This window comes from Tachysurus fulvidraco, chromosome 17, assembly GCF_022655615.1.
Source record: "Tachysurus fulvidraco isolate hzauxx_2018 chromosome 17, HZAU_PFXX_2.0, whole genome shotgun sequence".
NCBI lineage: Eukaryota > Metazoa > Chordata > Actinopteri > Siluriformes > Bagridae > Tachysurus > Tachysurus fulvidraco.
In genome coordinates this window covers 21,924,692-21,952,552 of record NC_062534.1, presented here as the reverse complement: position 1 = coordinate 21,952,552, position 27,861 = coordinate 21,924,692, and the positions used below count along the sequence as shown (strand labels likewise).

Sequence of the window (27,861 nt, the reverse complement as noted above, 5' to 3'; positions counted from 1 at the left end):
GTGGACGCTAATCTACAGAAAACATGTAGTGGAAAATTTATTCTACCTTCTGACGGATCTCCTCCTCCATTTTGACCGGCGAGCCGAGCTCAGCGACTTGACGCACCCCCTCGCTGGCGTATCCTCCGTATTCCCACAGCACATAATTCCTGGTGTGAGAGGCGCCGATCAGAGCTGACCAGTGATTGGCTCGGCCTGTTAGAAACAAATGCGACCATCAGAGACGCAGCCGTCGGGTTCGATTTGATCTGTTAAAAGAACCTGCTCAGGTGTCCCTTGTCAGCAGCATTTATACAGTGATTCTTAATAGGAAAATCACAATATAATCAGAATCGTACTATAATCTGATTTGGTATTCACACTCAGGAAGCTGATGCTGAGTGCCATCAACATTGCAGCAGTGTACTGTAGGGAATAAAACTTCTGCTTAGGGAACCTGAGAGAACATGTTTGATTTATTGAGGAAATCTGTTCTTAGCTCAGACCTTCATAATGAGTCACGTGATCTGATCGTGATCCGATTATTCAAGTGTTCACGTAAACGCCAGCGACACTCTATATACACACATACACATGCTCCAGGTCCACCATTTTTCTTTTGTTTTGCTTTTTAGAGTGTAGTATTTATTCCCGTTAGTGAACCTGTTCAACATCTTTCCTTTTTCCTTTTTCTTTTTTCCTGTTTAACAGAGATTTTCTTAACTTTGTATGATCTTGAAAATGAATGCAAAATGAATCATGGAGTAATGATTTAAAAAAAAACAGGTATCTAAGTTCTATTAAAAAAGGATATTCACAAAGTCTCTTTAGGCTCTAGGATTTCACTGAGTTTTTTCTCTCTGACTTTTTGACATTGATTGATTGATTTATTTATTTAAAGATTTTATCTGCATGTGTTCAGAAGCTTCTTTCATTTGCTTGATTGCTTGTTAATATGCAAATACAAACAGTACAATCTCATTCCACTGTATTTTGTGTAATTCCTAGTTTATGATTTTATATTAATAAAATAATATTCTTGTATTTTTTTTTCATTTTTAGGACAAATAATTCAACATGGAAAAAAAATCAAAAATGGAAAAAATGCAATAATAATCTGAATAATCTTTTTAGGAAAAAAAAAATTAAAAATATAAACTAAAAAAAAAACTAAAAATTGTAATACATCAATTTTTTACATCAGGGAACATAAAATTGCAATAATAAAATAATGTGATTGTATTATTATTGTTATTTTTTTATTTTGTTTTTAGTCAGTTGTGTTTAGTAAGGTTTAGTACAGCTCAAAATAAAATTGTTTGGGAGTAATAAAACCATCTAAAATATGTATCTTATAATTTATTTGCAAAATATATTACAAGAATAAACTGCATATAATCTGATGTTCAAGAATCACAAAAATGTATATTATTACATCTGATATAATCTCATATTATTGGCCTTTTAAAAATATAGGGCATTGTAGTAAAAATGCTGTAGCTGTTCTAAATCGAAATAAAAAAATACTTTCACGGTACAATGACGTCTTTATATTGTTGTATAGTGAAGTTGTTTTAATACGAACCCTTCTGTAAAGAATAAAGCGTCATGTGGTTAAAGAAACATAATCAATGACAGGGTTCTGTGATGTTTCCTTCCTACAATTTTTGCTTTATTAATGTACATGTTGTTCTTTTATAGTTATTATATTTAATGTTATGGAACGTCTGTGAAACACTTTACACTTCCTTCCCTTGGGTTCTTCTGAAGACCTGGAAATCTTGCGTCCGAGGATTCACAAAGCACTCGGACTGTTCTTCTTCTTCTCACAGAACACGTCACCGTACAGTATAAACAGCTACTATAGATTTTCTTCCCAAATCCCGTTATCGTGCAAGTCTTTCTGACCGAGTCATTACTACAGAAACGACAAGAAATAAGACGGAGCGCGTAAACCGGAGCCGATGATTTGCCTTGCAGATGCAGCTAGTGTCTGATCTGCTGTTTTAGATAGTTTATTAACAACTTGTGACAAATCAGATTCAGGAATATAAAGCAGAAGAAGAAGAAGAAGAAGAAGAAGAAGAAGAAGAAGAAGAAGAAGAAGAAGAAGAAGAAGAAGACAATTTTTCCATATTGCAATATCCCAACCCTGGTAACAATAAAGCTGGTTTAAACCATGTCCCCATAATCACACATACACACACACACATGCACACACATGCACACACACACACACACACACACACACACACACACACATGCACACGCACACACACACACACACACATGCACACGCACACACACACACACACATGCACACACACACACACACACAGATATTAGAATAAACAAGGCTGCTGTTCTTTCACTAATTGCTAGTCCCTATGCAGGAACAGCAGACTCACTCACACACACACACAGAAAATGCAGTATTGTGTCCAGCATTAAATAACGATCCTTCAACCTTCTCCCTAAAGTCCAGCTCAGCGGATCTGCTCCTCTCCACAGGATTTCTTCTCCCTCTACTGTTTCAACAAAGTCTTCTGTCGTTATCCTTCAGCAAACAGCTGACCGTATGCTTACACACACACACACACACACACACACACACACACACACACACACACACACACACACACACACACACACACACACAATATGTACTAAGAGGGAGGCAGAGATCCCACTTCCTGTCTTCATAATCACCCACACGGGAGGCATAATTATGAGATGAGCTGTAATTTGATTACACATTAGCTCACTGTTTACTAATGAACACAGGAATAAGCCATTTTACAGCCTGGATCGGTTACAATGCCGTTTTTTTTAGCAGGATTTCAATCATAAAAATGGGAGACAAAGAATGTTTTGTCTTTATATTTTATGTTATTACACTTTAAAGAAGAAAAACAGCATAAAAATTGTAGGAAAATTATGTTTCTGAGTCTTCGCCTGATAAGTTTACTTACCACAACCAAGGCAATCTACATGAAATAACCATGAGGTGTCTGAAAATTGTTTAACCGACATAAACAAAGTCAAACAGGAAGTGCTGGGGTTGTCCAGATTTACAGAAAAACACTTTTGTTCTCACGTCATCTTCATTTGGACTCATGTTTCTAAAGTTTTGTTGCCATGGTGACAATTTCTGGTGGCTTAAGCCCTATTCGGACGGGACTAGTTTTCCAAACGCCGTTTGAGTTTGAATTTTTTTCAGCAGACGTCTGTCATATCATGTATGGATTCGGACCGGATTAACATCTCCGTATTTATTACGGAGGTAGGAGTGTCTGTGTTTTACATGTGGGCGTTGCACACGACCACGTGTCCAGGATGCGGGGATTGCGTATGGTCATATGAACGATCAATAAAAAATGTTTTATTGATGGTTTAACATTATATGGTTTTACTGTAGAACTTCTTATAAACCCACCGGAATAAATACGTTTTTATATAATTTACTCATACCTGAAACTGATATTACAGTAGCCAGTCTTAACAATTTACGTGATTTGGCTCTTCTTGTTGATTTAATTTTTTTATTTCTTCGCAGGGTAACAAACACATTTACATCCATTATTGGTGTGCACAAAGCAGAAGCTTGAATACCGGTGCGCTAGGGTTAATACGGTAGTTCACGTTGATCAAACAGACAAGAAAACGCGAGAAGAAAAAACATTTTCGGCAATCACAGACATTCGCGGTTGGTAATTTGCTCTGGAATTTTTACACAGGTCGTGTGAGTAAAAGACAGACATGGCAGATTCGGACGGGATTAGAATCCCAAAGCACGTCTGTGAAACTGAAATTTCTCTAACGACCCCCTGTAAAACTAGTCCCGTCCGAATAGGGCTTTAGATCCTCATTCATTCATTTTCTACCGCTTATCCGAACTTCCCAGGTCACGGGGAGCCTGTGTCTATCTCAGGCGTCATCGGGCATTAAGCCAGGATACACCCTGGACAGAGTGCCAACCCATCACAGGGCGCACACACACACACACACACACACACTCTCATTCACTCCAGACAATTTTCCAGAGATGCCACTCAACCTACCATGCATGTCTTTGGACCGGGGGAGGAAACCGGAGTACCCGGAGGAAACCCCCGAGGCACGGGGAGAACATGCAAACTCCACACACACAAGGCGAAGGCGGGACTTGAACCCCCAACCCTGGAGATGTGAGGCGAACGTGCTAACCACTAAACCACCTTGCCCCCCGTGGCTTAGATCGCTCGTCGTCAAGGACGTGTCTACGATGCTCGGTTAACAGACTCTGATGACCTTAAGGACAGCTTCATTGTACATGGCAGCATTTGGATTATCCTTTAGATGTTTTGTACGTCACTGTTGATGCCCATAAGGAATTTTTGGTAACTTTGTTACTTTAAAATAAAACTTTTGAGTTTTCTGCAGCTAGAATGTGGTGACTGTGATTTCTAAAGGTGTTAATATTTTTGTTCTGTTACTATCAATGCTGTAAAGATCATATGCGGATATCAGATATATGAAAGTAGGAGGAAGTCGGAGGTTGGGGTTATAAGGATGCAAAGTATTAAATAAATGGATCGCGTTTAGAAATCAAAACAAACCTTTTAATTCTAAATGTATTAAAACACGGACTGAAAAGTTTAACATCTACTGTACGAGCCATAAAATTAAAAATCACAATGCAAGTGTGTATACAATACTCACGTGGATAATCTTTGGGATGGATTTTCTCACTCCAGTTCCCGTAGAAGGTGAGCCGGTACTTGGCTGTTCCACATGCGCAGCATTCATTCAAAGGCTTCTCTGTGGTTCTCAGAGGATCTGCAGAACAAGAGCTGTAGATTACTTATGGACCAGGCAAAGACGATGTCGCACACACACACACACACACACACACACACACACACCCACACACACACATGCCAGTCTGCATAAGATGCACACACATGGTACAGTGGGCCAAGCAAATTACACTGAATTGTCCAAAGAAAAAATGTAATTATAAGGTTCTAGTTGCATAGCTGAGGCACACATTTGTAATTACCTTTCTCGCACAGCCTCCTGGTGAGAGAGCCTTCATCCTGGAAGGATATTATCTTCCTCTGTACCACGCTCGCCCTACGAAGAGACAGTAAAAAAAAAAAGAAAGAAAGGAAAAGGTTACGCTGCTTTTACATATTACTCCACTTTCATCTGAGGCAATACGCCTCCGTCGTGAGAACAGATTCTTAAGAGCATTCAAGATCTTCTACATCTACATATTTCTGCACAACATTAAAGTCACAACTGAACCCTTCAGTAAAGACATGAAGCAATAAATCTGTATCTGTCAGTACCTGTGTAGGAGGCGTGGCCTAGGTATCTGTCAGTACCTGTGTAGGAGGCGTGGCCTAGGTATCGGTCAGTACCTGTGTAGGAGGCGTGGCCTAGGTATCGGTCAGTACCTGTGTAGGAGGCGTGGCCTTTGTATCTGTCAGTACCTGTGTAGGAGGCGTGGCCTCTGTATCGGTCAGTACCTGCATAGGAGGTGTGCCCTAGGTATCGGTCAGTACCTGTGTAGGAGGCGTGGCCTCTGTATCGGTCAGTACCTGTGTAGGAGGCGTGGCCTCTGTATCGGTCAGTACCTGCGTAGGAGGTGTGCCCTAGGTATCGGTCAGTACCTGTGTAAGAGGTGTGCCCTAGGTATCGGTCAGTACCTGTGTAAGAGGCGTGCCCTAGGTATCTGTCAGTACCTGTGTAGGAGGCGTGGCCTTTGTATCTGTCAGTACCTGTGTAGGAGGCGTGGCCTCTGTATCTGTCAGTACCTGTGTAGGAGGCGTGGCCTAGGTATCTGTCAGTACCTGTGTAGGAGGCGTGGCCTCTGTATCTGTCAGTACCTGTGTAGGAAGCGTGGCCTCTGTATCTGTCAGTACCTGTGTAAGAGGCGTGGCCTCTGTATCGTTCAGTACCTGTGTAGGAGGCGTAGCCTCTGTATCTGTCAGTACCTGTGTAGGAGGCGTGGCCTCCATATCTGTCAGTACCTGTGTAAAAGGCGTGCCCTCCGTATGTGTCAGTACCTGTGTAGGAGGCGTTGCCTCTGTATCGTTCAGTACCTGTGTAGGAGGCGTGGCCTCTGTATCTGTCAGTACCTGTGTAGGAGGCGTGGCCTCCATATCTGTCAGTACCTGTGTAAAAGGCGTGCCCTCCGTATGTGTCAGTACCTGTGTAGGAGGCGTTGCCTCTGTATCTGTCAGTACCTGTGTAGGAGGCGTGGCCTCTGTATCGTTCAGTACCTGTATAGGAGGTGTGGTCAGTACCTGTTCACCAGTTTTCTCGGCAGACTGATTTTATGTACACATTTTATTTGATTTTATTCTGGTCGGGGTCACAGCTGATACGAGGAAAACTGTGTATGAGTACGTTGACTGGTGTAACACTTCAAAATCAGACCCAAATACATGTATAGCAAACGTGGATTTTATTAAAATAAATAATAATACCAAGCAAACACAAAGGAAAAAAAGCCCCCTGGTGTTCAGGCAGGAATTAGTCCAAGCCACCCATGACACTTTTGTTAATCAGTGTGATCAGCCAATCAGAAGGTAAAGTGAGAACATGTAAACAGAAGAGGATGGTTAGCACTCTTATTTTAAGCTGTTTCCAGTGTTAAGTTGTACTATTACATAGCAGGTGCATTATTTTGAAATGATGAAGCATATGACACATGTCCAACCTGCTCATTGATTAGTTGTTATTAAAAAAGGAAAAAAGGAAAACACATCCTTAACACCATGTTCACTGTTCTTGTCCAGTACAAAAGAAAGGTCCACTTTCTCAAGAATGTTCACCTTCCCTGAGCCTCATCAAATATGAGCAATCTGACACTTCCAGACCGCTGGACAGCCCTGAGTTTAAAAGAAGCCTGTAAAATTGTCCGATATTCTTGAAAAGTGGCTCCCGGGAGTTTAAAGCAGATCGGGATCACACACCTCCTCGTCACACCTCCACCATGTCCACAGCATGCTAATGCAGACTTACTGAGGTCCGCTGGAGCTGCCGAATGCTAGAACTCACCGATACTGTGGAGAGCTGTCCATCTGCGCTAACCTGGCACACACACACTCCTCAACCCAAAGCTTATCTCATAAAAATGATGGTGCCTGTCCTGAAAAATGCAGAAAATGCATTTAACCACTACGGCAACTCATTTTTTATTTCATCTCAGCTGATTTGACTTCACCTAACATTCACACGTAAACATTTTTTAACATTAACAATTTTCTTGCAAACAAAGCTAGAGAAACTCGAATGGATCTGTAAACCCAAATGAACTTGTTCACCAAAGTACCAGACTGTAAAAGTGTAACAACATCTATGCTAATTCCTCTCCACTTGCTTCTGTCAACCTCATTCTACCCATCATGAGGCATCTAGAGATTGTACAAGCTCCGGTTTTGAAGATTTCGGACCTTCAGTATGAAGAGGACAACCCTGTGAGGGTCCTGAGGCATCTAGAAATCGTACCAGCTTTTTTATTTACCTATGTATCAATGCATATAACCTTTACAAAATACATTACCTTTGACTTCTATAACGGATAATGTGTCTGTCTACAAGATTCTAAGTTAGGTTCCTGGCTGGCTCGCCTGCGTTTGGACATCAGAAGCACAGAAGTCAAGGTTTTACCTACCTCACTGGCAAGTTGCTACTATTGGGCCCTCGATCAAGGTTCTTAAACCGCTCAGTCCCAGGGGCACTTTTTTATTTTTGACCCTGCATTATGATCTACTTCCTGCACTACTTCCTAACAATCTAACATATAAAAGAGAAAAATGCTTTCACTTTGCTGTAACGTATATGTAAGAAATAACATTTTTCTTTTTGTTTATTTAATTTTCTGATGGAAATTACAATGAGTTATTAGCCAGTTTGGCTGGAACCGAATGAGTTCACTGATTTTATATTAGAATTCGAAAGGCATTTTTGGTAGATCTAAATATTATTGTAGATATTTTAATAACAAGCGCTATATATTTTTTAATATTATGGCATTTGTAATTCATATAAATATGTACTGGGGTCCCAGTCAGCAAAAATAAAACTGAATTCAAAAGCTGCTGACTCAGAAATGATACAGGTTTAAGAATTCATTCATTCATTCGTTCGTTCATTCATTTTCTACCGCTTATCCGAACTATTCTCGGGTCACGGGGAGCCTGTTCCTATCTCAGGCGTCATCGGGCATCGAGGCAGGATACACCCTGGACGGAGTGCCAACCCATCGCAGGGCACACACACACTCTCATTCACTCACACACACACACACACACTACGGACAATTTTTCCAGAGCTGCCAATTAACCTACCATGCATGTCTTTGGACCGGGGGAGGAAACCGGAGTACCCGGAGGAAACCCCCGAGGCACGGGGAGAACATGCAAACTCCACACACACAAGGCGGAGGCGGGAATTCGAACTCCCAACCCTGGAGGTGTGAGGCGAACGTGCTAACAGGTTTAAGAATGATTGTTCAAAATGAAATCAGGAAAATGAACCCATCTATTTTTGAGATCACATTTAACGCGGCGATTTCCACACGTATGCTAACCGATTTGCAAGCCATCTGATAGGAACTGACGCACAAACTAGTCTAAATCTGACCTCCTTCTTTTCTCCTGTATCGACTCCAACATGTTCAGTATTCAACATAAACCTTTAGTTCTTAAGACTCGATGATGTGACCGCCTTCCTAATAAAGGTGGCTATTTATTTTAAACTTCTTCTCTTCTCGTTCCCCATTGTGATTTCACTTGAACGGTACAGATCTCCCCACTGATCAGCAGCATCCCTCACTGCAGAAACTGCAAATTTATGAGGACATTAGAGTAAAACTCTCCTGCTCAGCACATCACACCTTACAGCAGCCTTCTCCAAACAGGGGCCCGAGGGTCAAATCTGACGAGTTAAAAAGACTTTTATTAGACGTAGGAGAGAAACACACAAGCTCCAAACAAACCTGAGCCAGTTTAAAGAGGTTTCATCTCCCATTAAAAAGATCCAGCAAACACATCTGGCTCTAATATTCTTACACGTAGCTCTCACGTCTGTAATTCAAATGACACACCACAAAGCTTCATATTATACACAGGGTTAGCATCAACCTCCAATTATGCTCCGAATATCAAGAATAAAATTAGGAGTTGAATTCTAAAATGTTTGGTGTGCCTCATTGGCAGAAACGTAGAGCGAGATGAACTGATTGCTTGATGACTGCAAAAACTCAGTGTGGCTATATGGTATATTTTATGCATTAGGCAAACTTTATGATGTTACTGTTGCTATTTGCATATTTGGCTTGGAATGTGTGTGACAATTCCTATTCTACACTATATTTCAGTCTGATCTATACTTTTTTCTCGGTTAAAATGACAGAAAACTCTACCAAAATTGGGTTAAATAAATAAATAAAAATGGGGACTATATATATGCTGCTGTTTACTGTACTTAGTCTTTGTTGTTCTGTGTAACATGTCTACATGCATGTTGTGTTTGTAAGTAAGTTGTATTTTGTGTTTTATGATACCTGCCTTAGGACAACGGATGAAATTTAGCTATCGTGCTAATTCTGGCATATTTACACTGATGCTTATTGCTGATTTGTTGATTAATGTGCACTGTCCTAATTCAAATAAATAAATAAATAAATAAATAAATAAATAAATAAATAAAAAAAAATAAAAATAAAAATCTTTGTTGGTTTTTTTTTCCCAAAAGGCTACAATGTTCCTTTGAAAATGGGATTTTTTTTTAAAGCTTGAAAAAAGTATTTTTTTACTATTGTAAAAATAAAATAAATACTAAAAAAATTTAAATATAAAATAAGCTAAACAGGGGGACACGATGGCTTAGTGGTTAGCATGTTCGCCTCACACCGCCAGGGTTGGGGGTTCGATTCCCGCCTCCGCCTTGTGTGTGTGGAGTTTCCATGTTCTCCCTGTGCCTCGGGGGTTTCCTCCGGGTACTCCGGTTTCCTCCGCTGGTCCAAAGACAAGCATGGTAGGTTGATTGGCATCTCTGGAAAATTGTCTGTAGTGTGTGATTGAATGAGAGAGTGTGTGTGTGCCCTGTGATGGGTTGGCACTCCGTCCAGGGTGTATCCTGCCTCGATGCCCGATGACGCTTGAGATAGGCACAGGCTCCCCGTGACCCGAGAAGTTTGGATAGAAAATGAATGAATGAATGAATAACATAAACAACAATCCTGAAACTTTCCACACATTATATCCATATGCCAAACACAAAAAATTCTTCACACCAGCTGCAAAGAAATCATTATTCCACTGTAAATTCCTGAGATTTATAAGTTCTTTTAATTTCATCAAACTGACCATATGGCAGCAGCATGCTGTATAAAATCATACAGATAGAGGACAAGAGCTTCAGCTTCGACTTCATGTTCACACCAAGCATCAGAATGGATAAAAAATTGAATATTTATGGGTTGATAATTGGTGGATTGAGTATTTCGGAAATCTCCTGGGACACAAAACAGCTGATCAGTGAGAGGGTTGAAAGCAAGAGTAAAAAACAATCTTCATTGTAAGACTTACGGACAGAATTCCATCAGTTCGTAGCCTAAACATCTGCCAGTGGCTTTTTGTTGCAAGCACAATGCACTACACTGTCTTATACTCATTCTCTCTTGAGAATCTGTATTCATTCAGCATATTAATGAGTAATAACATGCCAGAGAACCAGTATTCATTCAAGTCAGTTTCAAGTCAGGTTTCCAAGCAACCAAAAGTGGGTCTGAGGTTTTTCACCTGTCCACAATAGCTTAGTAATTAAAATGTTTGCCTCAAACCTCTGGGGTCTTTGGTTGGAATCCTTCCTCCGTTCTGTCTGTGTGGAGTTTCCATTTTCTCTTTGGAGTTTCCTCTAAGTACACTGGATTTCTTCCCCCAGAAAAAAGACATGAGTTGAAGGCTGACTGGCATCTCTAAACTGTTCCTAAAGTATATAGGTGTGTGGTTGTCCCCATACAGATTGTCCTTCACCTCAGGCCCCCCGAATACCCTGGGAAAGACTCCAGGTTCCCTGTGACCCTGAGTAGGGTAAACACTATAGAAGGAGGACTGACGATGCACCAAAAAGCAAATACATGGCAACCGCAGACCGCAAAGAGATTTGAATTAGATTAGATTAGATGGCTTCTAAGAAGGATCTCGGTTTTTCGTTCTTTATTGAATATCTCATAGTTCAAAGCAACCCAAAAAAGAACTAAAGAAGCTTTTCATAAGCTCACAAGATTTCAGCAAATAAACTCAAAAAAAAAAAAAAAAAAAAAAAGGTTTCCTCGAGACCTTGAGACCTTGAGAAGACGAAGGTATTACCATGCAGTTTAAATTAAAACCACTGACAAAAGAATATCTTCTTTTTTCCAGGAGCAGTTTTACACATTTGCACCAAGAATACCTAAGGAAAAAAAAAATCTAAACAGATATTTCATACCTCTGGTGTAATTACTACAGGGATATTTCAGACAGGTTAACTTTATGCTGTCTAGGTTTTAAATTAGTGTCACACAAGCTTGTCTTTCGGACGGTTTCTGCTTCAGATGTCGTGTTAGAGCAAACTAAAAAAAAAAAAAACACTAATTTGAAGCTACAAAAAAAAAGCAAATCAGCATAAAAATCTGAATAAAACACAGTGTGATGTAATTAAGTTTTCAGATCTCTAGCTCCATTCACTTGTCTTAATTTTATTATTTATACATATTATTATTTATACAATTAATAATAATAATAATAATATAAAATACAATTGCGAGTCAAATAAATAATAGAATTTTTTTAAACGTTTAAGCCAAATCAGTCCATCTAGGATTATGCAATTATGTGATCACAGAAATTAATGCAAAATAGGAAATGTTTCAAAATAAAAGCATAGTTTGTGCAGATTTGAGCACATAACATACTGTATGTGTCTTCAATGATAGGAGTTTAGAAAAATCCTGTCTTTGGGTTTTCACCACTTTAAGCCAAAAATGTACAAATTTTGAAAAACGTAATATTTTGAAAAAACTATGATTCACACTAAGAATCACAAAAAACTGTAACATTTTTAAAAGTCTGCGGTAGACTTGTACTTTTAGTTATATTAGCTTAAAAAAAAACATGATAAGGTTAATTGATTATAAAAATATTTGCTGATGAACACTGTTTGAAGTTGATGATGTATACGGTATATTCTGTACATGTACTGTTAAAAACAAATGTATAAACCCATAGTGTATAATACTAATGCAATTGTGTTCAATGTTGTCGAAGTTCCGAGTTGATTTATTTTACTCTTAACTTCCTAAAAACAAGCAAATCAGCGCAGGCAGATAGAAAAAAATACATTTACTAGCAAACAAACAAACAAACAAACAAACAAACAAACAAACAAACAAACAAATAAATAAATAAATAAATAAAACCGCTTTCATATGTCAGGGTGCTTCATTTCCCCAAATGCAATAGTTTAAAAAATGAACCAACTGTGAAGTCCATTTTGTAACAACCAAAGAGTTTCACTTTCTCATAAACTCACCTAGCTAAATTCGATAAAAAGTGAAAGAAATGCGTGTCTCTCACGTCCTGCGTCCTTTCCCCTTCAGTGAAATGGCTTTGCTTCTAGCTGGAATTTCTAGCCAGGACAATTTCCAGGCAGCAGCTTCAATCCTAATGAATGCTCTACTTTTTGGACAGTTAAAAGCCATGCTTTATATTTATTATTAACTCTGACATCTGCTTTTATTTTAGCAGATGATTATTGGATTTCATTCTTTCATACGTCCATCTTTGTGAATTTTTTTTTTGCCACAAAATAAATATAAAAACAGTCTAAAGACACGTCGCGAAGAAGATTCGAGAGACACGACGTCAAATATATTACCGTGTCCAAATGGCAGCCATAAAAAAAATAAATATATGAATAAAAATCTTTCCCCTAGCACATCTTTCTCTTCTCTGCTACTGTAAGACGCATCCGTTACTGACAGCTCGACTCTGGAGAAGTCTTGGCTGGCTCCCAAAAGTAATTGGACTTTTATTTAATGGCTGCACGATGCTGCCAGGCACGTTTCATGGCCTTCCGATTGGCCTAGTGCCCAGACCTGGGCCGAGCCGGAGTGACGGAAGTCTTAACGTAGCAGATGTTTCCGAGTGCCACAGCAGATGTTTCGTAGGGATCCGGAATAAAACCGTACAGAACCGCAAGAGAAAGATATCGAGACAGGAAATATTTCCTATTCACACACAAAGAGAAATGTGACAGCGACCTGGCTGGGGCTGAGCAGGGATAAGGCTGCTCATTATATTCAAGAAAGAGAAAGAAGAAGAGGGGGAAAAAAACGAGAGGAGAAAGGTGTAGGTGGAGGCTGCGTGGGGAGAAAACGAGGACAAGGTTCTTATAATGTAAATGTCCATGATGGAGGATTTTCATTGTCCGTGGGGCATCAGTGCGAGCTTATGCACTCCTTCTAAGTGCTAAGCTTTAATCAGGATCACCAACGCTCTTCAGCTTCCTGTTGAAATTTTGGAGTGTGTGTGTGTGTGTGTGAGAGAGAGAGAGGAAGAAAGAGAAAGAGAGAGAGAAAGAGAGAGAGAGAGATCTCATTAAGGCTTAACTCACCTGGATATTTATTACATTTGGACATTATTTGCAAGTCGGACAAAATAAAATACACACACACACACACACACACACACACACACACACACACACACACACACACACACACACACACACACACACACAGTTGGTTATTGGGTGCTCGGTGTGAAAACGTATAGACGCAGACATAACGAGACTGAAATTCCTTGTTATCCAGGAGCGCAGGATTCTGTCGGCAAAGTCGTTTTTTTCCTCATGTTTAATCCGACACGCTATGTGACAGCTATATGAATGAACGTTGAGCGTGAAAGGATGAAGGGATTATACAGACGGAAGTCGCGGAAGCGTTAAAACAGACATCTGGAACACGGGGTTGTGCAAGTGTGAACTTTCTAACTCAAGCGATACCTTCTTAAGCACTTCATTAAAGATGGCAGTCGGTACAAACTCAGAAAATGGTGACAGTGAGGTGAGACATTTATACCACCGTTCGTACAGGCGAGGATCGGTCAAGAGATGCAGATTGTTTTGGTTTGACTTTTTGTATAACGTTCTTGTATCACATCCAGGAAAAAGATTCTGTTAAAGCTCTCTTCCTGAGGTAACATTTTCTGTAAGAAGACGTTTATATATACATACATATAGCGCTGACGAGAGAAGTCTCCGCTATATGAGCTCCATCATAAGACAGGAAAGTCTTCGGTCTTCATCCGCTGGACCTTCATGTCTTTGCAGAAGAAGAGGAGGAGCGGGGGGGGTAAACTTTTTCTTACATCTGTGGTACGGACATGCCCACATCTTGTCGGTCTCAGTGGACATGAAGCGATCGCTACAAGTCGATTAACCCTCCCTGCTCTATAGGCGCTGTATCATAGCTGCCTTTGCGATCCGAAACTAACCTCCAAAGTTGGAATATGTGAAGAAAAGTATTCCACTGTGCTGTAATGTATATGTGGTGATACTAAAGGTATCCTTCATTCATACATTCATTTATTATTCATCACTCGTTTAAGCAAGAAGCTAAATCACGTTTAATCCCGTGAAATTTCCAATTCGTTCCTGGTTCATTTTACACAGCGGAAAAATCTGCATTACTAATTGCAGGATGAATGTGACTAATGAGTATTTACTACACTCTGGACTACGCTTGCTCTTCAAAATAATCATGGTTACATTTACGTTTTAATTAAATGTAGTTACATTTACTTTTTTTTGTATGCTTACTTTCATTCATTCCGCACATTTAGAGCATTCGTTCGTAGCTTTCTTCTGTTTTTATTACACTAATTGGTAGACAATGTTCTAATCTCACACGTGTACTTCCCTTCAACCGTCCATCAGCATTCAGGTACCGAGAGACATGTATTCAGTACGCACGTCTGGAGACCACAAATCAGACTCATGGTGCAGATGAAATTTGTGTACGTTTCATTAAACGGAATCTCTGTGAAGAGCAAATTGCAGCTTAAAAGCTGCTACGAGGAAGAAGATACAGTCAGGTGGTAAAGGTGTTTTTTACAGAGCTGTAAAAAAAAAGATGACAACTAAAGAAGTGGAACTGCTCGGGAAAAAGGAAGAGGACGTCTTGGGGGGGGGGGTGTTTATTATGTCAATTGTAAAAAGCGCTATACAAATAAATTTGAATTGAATTCAATCATTAGTGATGTTTTTCTTAAATAAAGACACTTTCTGGCTTAAAAAATTAGTATTTGATGAAAACCTCTCTTACCGAAACAGAATACAAACGAAACAAGATTATTGAATTAAATTCTCAGAGGTAGAATTAGTTTTAGAAACCCCCCATGCTCTTGCTCCTCCCACTTCTCAAGAATTTGTATATAATTTATACAAATCGGTCTACAAGCCATTAAAAGCAGCGCTTATTCCATATCATTAAAGTGTTTTTTTTTTCATGCGTTACAAGACCTTAATTTATAAAACTTCTGATTTCACCGGTCCCTGAAAACCTCAAAATAATAAAAGTTTAAACATAATGTTTATTTGTATATTTATATTTATAAATAATGCTAGTTAGCATTATATAACCAACTTAATGTTATGATGTCATTTTTTTCCCCCTTGTGTGCTATTGTTTATTTTTTAGCCCAGGTTTTGTTATTTATTTTATTGATGTACTCTGTTTTCAAATCTGAACAATTTTCCCTAAGCAGTGGCTTTTAAATTTATAATTAATTTAGTCTTAAATTGAAAATCTATGAAATCGATAAAAATTTGCTTGAAAAAAAAAAAATAATAAAAAAGTCTGTGAGAAAATAACATACCCGTCAGCAATGCCTATACAACACCAAAACACACATGGCGTAACATATTACTTTATGCTGTATTATTATTATTAGTAGTAGTAGTAGTAGTAGTAGTAGTAGTATTTACGACATTTTGACATTTTTTTGTGAATGCCACAAAGCTTGTACACCAATTTCAAACAACAACATAAAGATTTCCCACAGAAATACACCTGAATAAGCACTTACTTAAGTATCACACATCCGCTGCCTGAAGGGGGCGCCGTCCAGAACACCTGGATCCGTGTGCGTCTCCGGGGAACGCTCTCTGTGACAGCTGGAGGGCAGTTGGTCATGAACTGAGAGTCTTCTTTATCTATGATCTGTGGGATGTAGAGAGACGCATCAGCATGCAAAAGACGCAAAGGTTGTTCATTCTTCCAAGCCGCAATCCCATTTGTCAGGTAATAAAAAAAGCACATGATGTCACCCTGCACCACAGCTGATGTCACCCTGCACCTCTGCTTTAAGCCTCCGTGAACATTTTATTAAGCGATTAAGTATTTCCCAAAGTGTCTGATTTTATTCATTCTATTCCCATCCTTTCATCATTCTCTGTATCGTTTATCCTACACAGAGTTTCCGAGCTGCAGCTAACAAGTGTTTGCTAACCAGTAAACAGTAAAAGCACACCTAGTCTAGCTTGTTATTATAGTGTTTGTGTTCGTTTCAGAATTGTTTTGGCTTATAGCTAACAAGCTAGATGAAGCTAACAAGCTAGCTAGCAAACTAGCTACCTTACTTAGCTTGTAGCTAACAATTTGGCACTATGACCTGATTTTGATGCTCAATACTTCTGAGGAAAGCCTGAGAATTAGAAACAAAAAGAACAAGGCCACCAGATTAAACAAATATCACAGAAATATAATATATAATATATTTTTTTTTTTGTTATTGAAGAAAACGGGCAGCTCTGCTATTTTATTCACCACAGGTCTTCACTGCTTCATCTGTTTTTCTAAAATATTGACTTTTGTGGTGTTTTCTTTCTTTCTTTCTTTCTTTCTTTCTTTTTTCTAAACTTCAGGTTCTGCTTTACTGCTTTTATTTTTCAAAGAAGGTATGAAATGTACAACAATAAACTGTCAAACTTCCTATAAATTCTGGTACGGAAACATCCCACCGAGCACAATACAGTATTATAAGCAAGAATATTACTACTTATACCGGAGTACTAATTTGACAGAAATGGGATTCACAGGTAACACGGAACGTATCAAAATCTCGAAAAGATTAAGATGACAGAAATCCTTCGTGGTGACAGGGAACTAATGTGTGTGCTCAGATAAACCTTGAAGCCAGGGTTCGGATTTGATCGTCGTGTCCTTCAACAGGGCGACTGTGTTAGCAAGTGGGACACTGAAATAAGATACTTTTAATAGATCTGATTAAGAATTCAGTATCTAAAAAGATACTGCGATATCTCAAAAAACTGTATTTGTGTTATTCACACTACTGCATACTACAGCTTATTATACTTCACGTAACCCTGGGTTATTGTCAGTATAATCCTACTTTTAAACCCGGGAAAGAGGAGGGTTAAACACTCTGTAATTTAGAAGCAGGGTTATAAATTTACCCCGGGGTTATAAACCTCTTCTCTCAAACAGGATCAGTTACGGATACTTGCTTAACAACAGACAGCCAATCAGAAACCATACAGCATCTCACATCACGTGAAAACCAGGACGTAGCAATACTTAACAAATACGGCTCGGTATATAGCGTCAGGCGGCTAACAGTGAACATCACAGAATTGTGTGCTCTACAATGGGGAAAACAAGTCAGGCTGAAAACTACATGATAAAAAAGCTGTGAAAGATAATAATACCTGGTCAGGCGAAGAACAGCACACCTGAACTTTCTTCTTACTGATGTGAGAGCTTGAGACAAGTCGCTATTTAAAGCCATCACACGCTGTATTTAATAAATCATAGTTGTTGATGTGGCAAATAAGAAAAAGGTTAAGCCAGCGTTAATGAATGTACGGTGGGAAACGTGAGATTATCAAGAGCCAGGATTAATTGTTAACCCGGTTTGATGTTTGAGTAATGTGAACATAACCTGGAATAAATTTACCCGGAGGTCACTAGGACCCAGGGGGAACTATTTTAAGTGTGGAAAGTCTTTCTGTATGCTCAGTGCTTTAGCGTACAGAGCTCAGTGTACATCATAATCAGAGCTAAATGTCTTTTTTTTTTGGAACCAAAAATTTGGTATAAAACAAATAACAATACTGTCGATATTTCATTCAATAAATAATTTAGATCAGTTCAAGTACTTGTAAATGAGTCTAAATAGTTTCTCTGATATTTAAGGTATGATTTCAGCACGGTAATGTCTACCATAATCTTCTCATAACATAACCCATAAGTGCACGGCTTCATTTCCACATGCAGGAGAAATCACTGTTTGTTTTGCACCGGCTTGGCCATTAGACGCCGTCGGGTGTTTTCGACTCGGATTTGCACCACGCTGATAAACAACACGGTCATTTCTGAGCATTATCACCTCGCCGTTAACACACCCAAAGCCCAGGATTCAATCAGGTAAACCAAACAAAAGCTAATTGCTTTTTCCTTTGTTGCAGATATGTAGTCAAAGTGTTTAGTTATGAAGCGTTAAAATGTGCAGAACTTGGAATGAAACACTGTAGTTCAGACGAAGGTCCATCAAACAGATACTCTGAAATCATTCATCATTAAAGTGATACTTGGAATAGAGGAATGGATCGTTTTCTATATGGCAACAGAAAACAAAATGAAATTTCCAAAATAAAGATTCTTCTTCTCACTTCTGATTGGTCAAAAGGTGTCGAAACCTGTGACATAATTCCGTTACTTGATATAAGCATGCTTGTTTTAATACAGCCAAGGTCTTAAGTTTACACACCCCTTTTTAGTCAAGTTGCTCATTATTTTTGTAATGTACATGAAATGTTCTCGACTTTATGCAAATTAGGTATGACACTATAAAGCGACAAAGCCTAAATCCAACCTGAAAGTTTCTTCCAAATAATCCAATCAACTGCTTGACTATGGGGAAAGAAATAGGTGTCTTTTCACCTTATCCTCTCATATACAAGCTCATATTAAACATCTATAGCAGTGGTTCTTAACCTGGGTTCGATCGAACCCCAGGGGTTCGGTGAGTCAGTCTTAGGGGTTCGGCGGAGGATAAGACACACTCATATGATTCGTTATGACACGCCCCCCTTGGCCATCATTGGCTGCAAGTGATCACGCAACATCACTTGTCCTATCTGTGCTGCAGGAAATTTGGTGCGCCCAGTAGTCGACTTGTGACTGTCGTGATGGTACGTCGTGTGATTTCTTTCTTAATATTTTAATCCCTTCATACTAACTATGTCGAGCAAAAAAGGAAAGTGGTCAGACGAATATGTACAATATTGATTCACATGTATAATATTTTATTTTTCCAATTAAGAAGGGTTTGGTAAATGCATATATGAAACTGGTGGGGTTCAGTACCTCCAACAAGGTTAAGAACCACTGATCTATAGGGACTGGGACTTAACAAACGATTTTTCATGCTGTTTTCAATTTACTACAATCTTACAATTCGGTTTTTAGAACATTTTAAAGACATACAATTTGTATACTAAGGTATTTTGTGTGCTGTAGGCTATGTTTTGGTCAACATTTAAATTTACAGCATTTGGCAGACGCCCTTATACAGAGCGACGTACATAAACATACCTTACCTTCCTACCATAAGCGACGTACAACATTTGACTTGTTTCTCATGGCGCTTCTACTGCTAACACGACAATGGCTTTTTCTCTTAGCTGCCATTAGAGAGGAAGTGCAGCCATGTTTAGTTGTCCCAAGAGCCTCAGTCATAGCTGCTTCCTCTCCGTACCCCAGACATGAGGTGTAAAAAGCAGCTGTTGACCTCTGTGCCCTCTGAATGCCCACCATATGCTCTGACCTTCCAATAACCTCTCTGCTTCCCACAGACTGACGCAAGAGTCCCAGTGAAAGCTTCAGGCTTTATGTGTTTAGGCTGAGAAAGCTAACAGCACCATTTGGTTACACAACACATCTCTAAAGCTCTTGGCAACCTGGGCTGCAGGATCACTCTGCAAGTTTACATCCAGGGTCTGGAGAATTTTGAGGAGATCTTCTATACCAGAGCTCCTGGATTAGTTCCTGCTTTGCTTTTGTAGAACATTGAAGGAACTGTGGCAATCATGCAAAAATGATTCGGCAGGTAAAATGTGAAAATGAACAGAACCTCTTCAGTAACCTTGTTAAGACTTTCTTTTTAGAAGTTTTTTTTTCAGGAACTTAGGCTGGAACTTATTCCCTTGAAATTAGAAACCTTTTCATGGAACTAGGGCTGGGCGATATGGCTCTAATCTCAAATAATTACAATGTAAACATAAGTCTAAAGTCACAATGAACACTTAACAATTATCTTTTAACATTTAAGGTGCAAAATGACAGAAAATGTAAGAAATGCTTAATAAACTGTAATAGAACAGTGCAAAGTGTTAAATATAAACATAGAGAAACCTGAGAATTTAGTCTTGCAAAATTTGCAGAAGACTGCCATACTGGCGAGCTGACTTTTCCTCTTTTATTTACAATTTCCTCGCTTACTGCCGCACTCATTTTCTGCTTATCAGTCGTCGGTTACTGAAGAAGAATCCAGCAGACCAGCAAGAGACAACGATAAGGCGCAACCAAACATGATACTGTTACATCGGCTGTTAGCGTGTCACTCCCTACGTTGCTAGGTTACCAGAGAGCGAGTGCCTTTGTTGATGCAACCAAACTAGCTTCGCAACCTCTGTTTTCTTCCAACAAAGAATAAAAATATCGAGCATTTTATCAAACAGATTTTTTATTGATATCGTTCACATGTCTATCGTGATACATATCGTTATTGTTTTATCGCCCAGCCCTATCAGAAACTCACAAAAAAGTATCTCAACTAGAGACCTCACAATCTTTAACTTCACCTGAACCTCAGAATCTTTTTTTTTTCAAGACCTTTTTCACATGGACATTTGAGCAGCTTAATTAAAAACTTATTCTAGAACTTAAGAACATTATGTGGTTTTCAGGAACTTTTTGAAAACATATCAACTTTCTCTGAACATTTTTAAGAAAACTTTTTAGGAACTCTGCAGCGATTTCTCTGGAAATCACAAATGTTGTTGAGCACTGAGAAACATTTACAGGAACTTTAAATTGTCTTCTAAATCTTAGAACTTTCTCTGGACCTCAGAAACATTTTACAGGAACTCAGGAACTTTTCATGGTCTAATTTTTCGAGAACGCAAAAACTTTGTCTAAACCTCAGTAACTATTGTCAGGAAATATGTTAGGAACTTAGCGGACATTTCTAGAAATCAAAACTTACTCTGGAACTCAAAAATGTTTTCAAAAACTCAGACACATTTCCAGATATCTTTGATGATGGTTTTACACATCAGTTAGAACCTCCTAGACATGTTTAGTTGTGTTGAGATTCAGTCACCCCCTGTGGATGGGGCGGAGTCATCCAGGAAGAGACCACGCCCTCCAGGATAGAAATGCTTTATAACTGAATTTGCAATAACACTTCTCCACTTCTACACAAAACTATTTTCTTTGACGTTTCTGTTTTGGGACATTTTTGGGACATTTGACATCTTTTATATTTTACTTATTTTTGGCCCCAAGAGAATGGAGACCTATAAAAAAAAGTCCCTGAAAATACATTCCTGTGGAGGAAAGGCTTTTATTTGTCTTGAATTTTACTTTTTATTTCTATCCACACACTGCATATTGTTCATTAATAGTAAATCCAATTCAAACTTTGGTTATTTGCTCAGATCAGAATCAGTTACGGTCAACATCGGTTAGGTGTGATTCGTTCATGAACCGTTCAGTGTTTCTGAACGAATCATTAAAGAGAACAAATCGTTCTCGTTCACTTTTTTGTACTGATTCATTAGTTTTATTCACGTCTTACTCGAATCCCACTTGTGTAATACAAATGCCTGCTTTGGCAGCTTTTTCCCTGCTTTTTAAAAGACTGAAGTAGAGTGATCAGGTCAGTGTAGGAGTCACTTCGGTCTGTTGGACGTATTCGGTCTGTAAAAACTGGATCTGCTGACTCACCGATGTCAGCTCGGCTGATCCACGTACGTCGTTTGTTTGGTTCTCTGCCCTTTCAACATTAACAGAGAGATGGTTTAATAATGTGTTTCTGTTTCAAAATTGTGTAGCACTAATACAAGCTTTATGTGTTGTTGAAATGTTGTTTATAACATAATCCGCTATACACGAACGTGTATATTATTGTAGCATTATTGAAAATGTTTTTCATACATGTATTTTAAAATGTTGAGTTTTTTCCTTGTAATTACATTCGAGACCACTCTCTTAAAACTAGCCTATATAAATAAATCCGCCTGACCTTCTCATTGTGAATTGAACGGACCAATTTAAATTAATCAGGATATTAAAACGTGTGAGGAAATGACACAATGACTTAGTCATGATATATAAAAGAACACTCACTGGCAATGTAACTTACGGAAAGCGTCACCGAACGAATCGTTGTGCGAATCTGAACGCATCTTTCTGGTGAACAGAATCGGTTCAAAAGAATCGAGTCGCTCGGATGAATCGATTTGAATCGCTACTAAAATGTACTTGCAAGCTCCTGTAAAAATCCTGAGCTTCCTAGAAAAGCACATTTTAGTAGAACATTTTACAAGCAACAGTTACAAGCTAATCCAATAAAAAAATAAAATAAAATAAAATAAAACCAGATGATCTGTTTTCCAATATTTCTATCCTGTTAATGTGAAAAAAAAAGCTACTGGCTTCCTGTATATACTGTAACATGTTCTGGCAGACCCATTCACAAGCAACGTTTACAAGCAAATGTAATAAAAAGCGATGATCCAACCGACTTAAAGTGGATATTTATATCCTATTAAAAATGAAAATGTTATTTTGGGAGAAAAGTGGGTTATTTCCTGTTGTATTTTACACCCACTCAATGAGCAGTGCTTCATTTTCACTTTGTTATTCTCCTTCTCTCCTGACGTGTGTGAAGCATCCTTGGCAACGTTATGCTGCATATTTATTTATCTATCTATCTATTTATTTATTTATTTATTTATTTATTTATTTATTTAGAGGATTTGTCCGTTTTAAACCTCGCTCCGTGAAGCGGCAGAGCTGTGATCCATTTCCTAGGAAAAAAAAAAAAGTAGGACTCTAAGTAGCTGTCATAACAGCACTCGCAGGGGAACAGGAGGAGGGAAGTGTGTTTGTTTTAATTGTGGCTCTTGGCGTGGCCATGTGACCGCACTTGGATCTCGTCCGCTCTCTCAGCATGCACGCAAACACTCGCGGAGATGCCGTGACCAAAGTAAACACACATGTCTCCTAGAGGGACTGGCAGAAGCTTTGGGCTGTTAATAAAAAAATATTGGAGAAAAAAAAAAGGCAATGATTTCTTAGCATTTAAAACAAATGGAATAAATTAATGGCAAGATGTTTCTTTATTGCTTTAGCCTCGATGGTCTCGCTCAGAGAGAAACAGTAGGCAATTTATTTAAATGTAATTAAACCCAGGCGTCATGCTTGTGTACGTTTTAGAGCTGATAAGCTCTGTATTTTGACAATTTATTTAAGCAAAGCACGGTAAACAGACTTTGCAAACAGGTCAAGAAGAGAAATCGTCTCTGTGGAGCTCTGGGGGAAGACAGCTTTGCAATTTGTGGTTGTTAAATGAAGCCACGCATTTGGAAGGAAAAGCAAAACACAATGTCCTGATCTCTTAAAGCTGGATTTTAAATATAAAGTGTGAATGTGTCACCATTCGGTCGTACGATTAACCCTTTTTACCAGTACACTGGTGTTACAGTCTGTTGCCGAAATAGAAATGGACTTATGGGAAAATGCTTTTGTGGCTGTGAGTCTGATCTAACATGAGTGTTGGCTTTCAGTTTGAGACGTGTGTTTTTCCCCCTGTTGATAACCTTACACTGAATTATAGTGTTTAAAGATCACTTTTAGCACCTTGGGCATCTCAGACAGCAGAAATGGGTTTAATATCACTGTTTACTTTGACGACAGAAACATTTGTGAAGATATTGCCCCTAGTGTATATATTTATGAATATATTGCCCCTAGCGTATATATTTATGAATATATTGCCCCTAGTAAGCCAGGTGAAAACAGAAATACATACTTATAAACCACAACAAATTCTTAAAGCCCTGAGTGTCTACTCTCATACGAGCTTCATATTAACCACCAAACAGGAGTAAATCCTATTATTCAGCCTCTAAGAATAAAAGAGTTATTTTTTTTTCCGAAGCTGTTATCATGCAGGATGAACTCAAGGTCACTGAAAGATAAAGAAGCTGCTTAGAACATCCAAAGTGTGTCTTTGTCTCGTTTGTTAGTAATGGTACAGGCACATCAGAAGCTTGGAGGTTCAAACCACAGCATCACCAAGCTGCCTCTGTTGGGTCCTTGAGTAAGGCCCTTAACCATCTCTGCTCCAGGGTAGCAAGCGTAATAATTGAATGTAAAATCTGAATGTTGCATAAGTCTTAAGAGACAATGCATTATTAAATTTTTTTTATCTTGATATTACAAAAGTTGTTTTGTCATGAACACGACTTTTTAATTTTTTAACATTTTAATGATAAATTATATCACAGATATGCCGACTTTGAAAAGGAATGTCTTTATAATTCAACAGTAAAATAAACGTGTATATATATATATATATATATATATATATATATATATATATATATATATACAGTGATCCCTTGTTTATCGCAGTTAATGGGGACCGGAACCCCTCGTGATAGGTGAAAATCTGCGAAGTAGGATTGGCCCTAAGTTTGACCTTTTCACTGATGACCATCATCTTCCTCTTCCTCTTGGGCCCACTAGAGGAATCTTTCGCAGGGGCACGGCGCTTAGGAGGCATCGTAAGGGCTTAACAAAAAGTTAATTTCGAACACAATACGCGAGACACAGTTGACAGCGTGAACGAGAGTGGCGAGATACAACAAGGGAAGAAGCTGGGAGAGGATGCGATGATGCGCAGCCAATCAGCTCAGATCTCACGCCGGGAACCAATCATGTGCCTCGTCTGAGTGCCCGTGGGTATGTACAAAGCCTCTGAGAGAGTTTCTCTTTGTCTGGCATCCTGGGAAAAAGTTTTTATTTTTATTTTTCGATGACTATTTTTGAAAAATCAGCGATGCACTGAGGCCGCGAAACTTGAACCGCAAAGTGGCGAGGGATTATTGTGTGTATATATATATATATATATATATATATATTTATATATACATATATATATATATATATATATATATATATATATTATTTTTTTTTTTTGCTTGCAGTATTGCAGTATCTAAAAGTCATGTAACATACGTGCGACTAGTTTAACCGTGCTTTCAGACTGCTGGATTAACCACGATAGAGACGCTATATTGTCTTCGGTCATAAAGATGCAGACATCACATGGTATTTCCATGTTTCTTTCCCTCCTTAATGTGTTTGATTTATATCTAGGGCACTTACAATGGATTTTACATTAGTTTGTCTCTGATAAACTGCAGGATTCAAAGTATTAAATAAATCAGGGAACATCGCATTCCAGGATAAATTTATTAACAATTTTAGTATTGAAAACAGAGAACAACAAAATAAACACAATGTTTAAAAAGAATCCATCGAGTGAAACCATCCAAATTTGTGAATTTGATTTTTGGACAAAAAACTACATAAACTACTGAAATCACAAGCCCAGGATTTTTCCTTTAAACTGTGCTAATGTTTGAACACACGTTGTGACGATAACACACGACAAATCTGTCTCGGCTCAAATCCGCAGAAAATCATTTGATAAATCGCAAAATCTTCTATTGCGATCGCAAAATAACAAAATCCTGCAGTGACTCATCCGGATACATGATTTATACACACAAAAGTCCTGAAATCTTATCTTCTAATTCTTCTACTTTCATATCTTAATTAAATGTGATTGTTTAGACGTTTCTACTACAGGGTTATTTATATTTATGTATTGCTTTATAGCTATAGTCAAATTTTCGCTTGAGAAAGAAGTTTCAGGTATTTTCTGTGATTCAGGAACAACGTATGAGACAAATCTTCGACTTTACCATTGAAGCAACACTGATGTCCAGACAGCACTTAGGGTGTATTCCCACTCAGCCAGAATACTCAGCTCTACGCCCAGGAGCAATTATGAGCTTGTTTTGTGGGCGGGGTTCATAATGACAGGATTGCTTCACATAAAAGGATCGATTGCACAATGCAACACTTCACGTTTGTGCAGGCAGGTTTGTACAAAGGTAGGCACTAGATTCATGCTTTATTGTTGTTGTTTTTTTCCTTTAGTGGAACACTTTGTTTGTGAAAAGCGGCAAAACTTTGCTGTTCTGGTATAAAAAAGTTTTGAGACAAGACGCAGTGTGAGACGAGTCATCAAGATCGTCTCACTCGAGTTGTCGCCGTTTGTGCTTGCATGCCTATTATCGGTGTGTATTCTCTATAGGAAGTACTAAGTCATGTGATCATGTGGCCCTGAAAAAGTGCATCGCTTCTACAACTGACGTCAAGGGCACCACGGTTCAACTGAAGCAAACCCTAGAGCATCGTTTTTAAGAGTCACAACCTCAGAAACTACTTTTTTACTCCAGCAAACTCTGGAGACTGATGGCCGAGTCGGGAAGAAAACTCAGAAAAACTGTTACACAATTGTCAAGAGAGTCCAAGAGAGAAAATATTGGCTGTGCTTTCTGGGTGGGAGGCTTCCTCTCTCTCCCCCATGTCAATCTCTGCATGGGCTCCGACATGCTGGTGGATGCAGATGAAGGCAGATAGTGGCAGACTGTGTTATATCAGCTGATAAAGATGCAGTTAGCTAGCTTCACGTGTCTCAGAGTTAGCATGGGAGAACAAGCTCGTAGCTAGGAACCAAATAAGACCAAATGAGGGAGGGAGAAAAATTGGCAAAGAAATCCAAAAAAGACCATGAAAACAACCAAAAACTCCAAGGGTGAGCATGTGAACAAAACCACCAAGTACACGACTATGAATGTGTACATCTGCATAATGTCCCTGACGTTTGTTACGAAGAATTAGTCCATGGCATCATCGAGATCCAAAAAAAACATAGCAAAAATAATATTAAGATGTTTTCATGTCATCTTGCTAGTACGATCAATCGAACCAAACCATTTTACAGGTTTTCAAACACCACCTAACTGCTCTGTTTGGATTTTTCTGTGCAGACAAACACACTTCAATAACACAGAGCGAGTCATTCATGTGTGAGGTAACCACTTTATCCTCCTGTGTGTCAGGATTTTCCCAGGTCACAGATGCGTATTAGCAGATTTACTACACGACTAGAAAGAAGCTGTTTATAGCTTATTATAACAGTAATGCAGTATCATTTACACAAGATATAAAGCATGAAATGGTGTTTTTCCTATCGGGGAGATAATCTGAGGAAATATTCAAGGTTTTGCAACAATACAGACCGAATACTTTTAGCTCCTATACGCTGATTTTGAATTATACAAATCGATTAAATATTGAAAGTAATAATCGCAAAAAAAGATTCAAACGCTCTGCAAACCCTCCAGTTTTTCTCTCAAACAAACAAACAAACAAAAAAAGATGTGCCTCGTGATTCCTCACAGATACAAACCCAAACAAAGAAAGACTAGACGTCAACTCTCACAAGTTTCTAAACAACGTCCCACTTTCTCACCATCAGCCATGTGACTATATAAATTTCTAACATCTGTAGCTTCTTCAGTGGAAAACCTCCCGCTGAGACGAGACTGTGAAGCAGACGAACTTAGGAAGGAAGCTAAAACATTTCGTCATGCAGTATTATGACATTTAGT

General features: G+C 38.7%; 1 protein-coding gene across 1 annotated transcript in view; it reads right to left on the bottom strand.

Annotated features, from left to right (window-relative positions):
- spon1b (spondin 1b) overlaps positions 1-27,861 on the bottom strand; it is a 115,824-nt gene that overhangs the window by 83,472 nt on the left and 4,491 nt on the right. Inside the window, exons 3-6 of the mRNA XM_027135808.2 lie at positions 16,107-16,240; positions 5,021-5,094; positions 4,681-4,797; positions 47-195 (exon numbers count right to left, since the gene is read on the bottom strand). Coding sequence (XP_026991609.1) covers positions 47-195; positions 4,681-4,797; positions 5,021-5,094; positions 16,107-16,240 — 474 coding nt within the window. The remainder of the gene's footprint in view (positions 1-46; positions 196-4,680; positions 4,798-5,020; positions 5,095-16,106; positions 16,241-27,861) is intronic.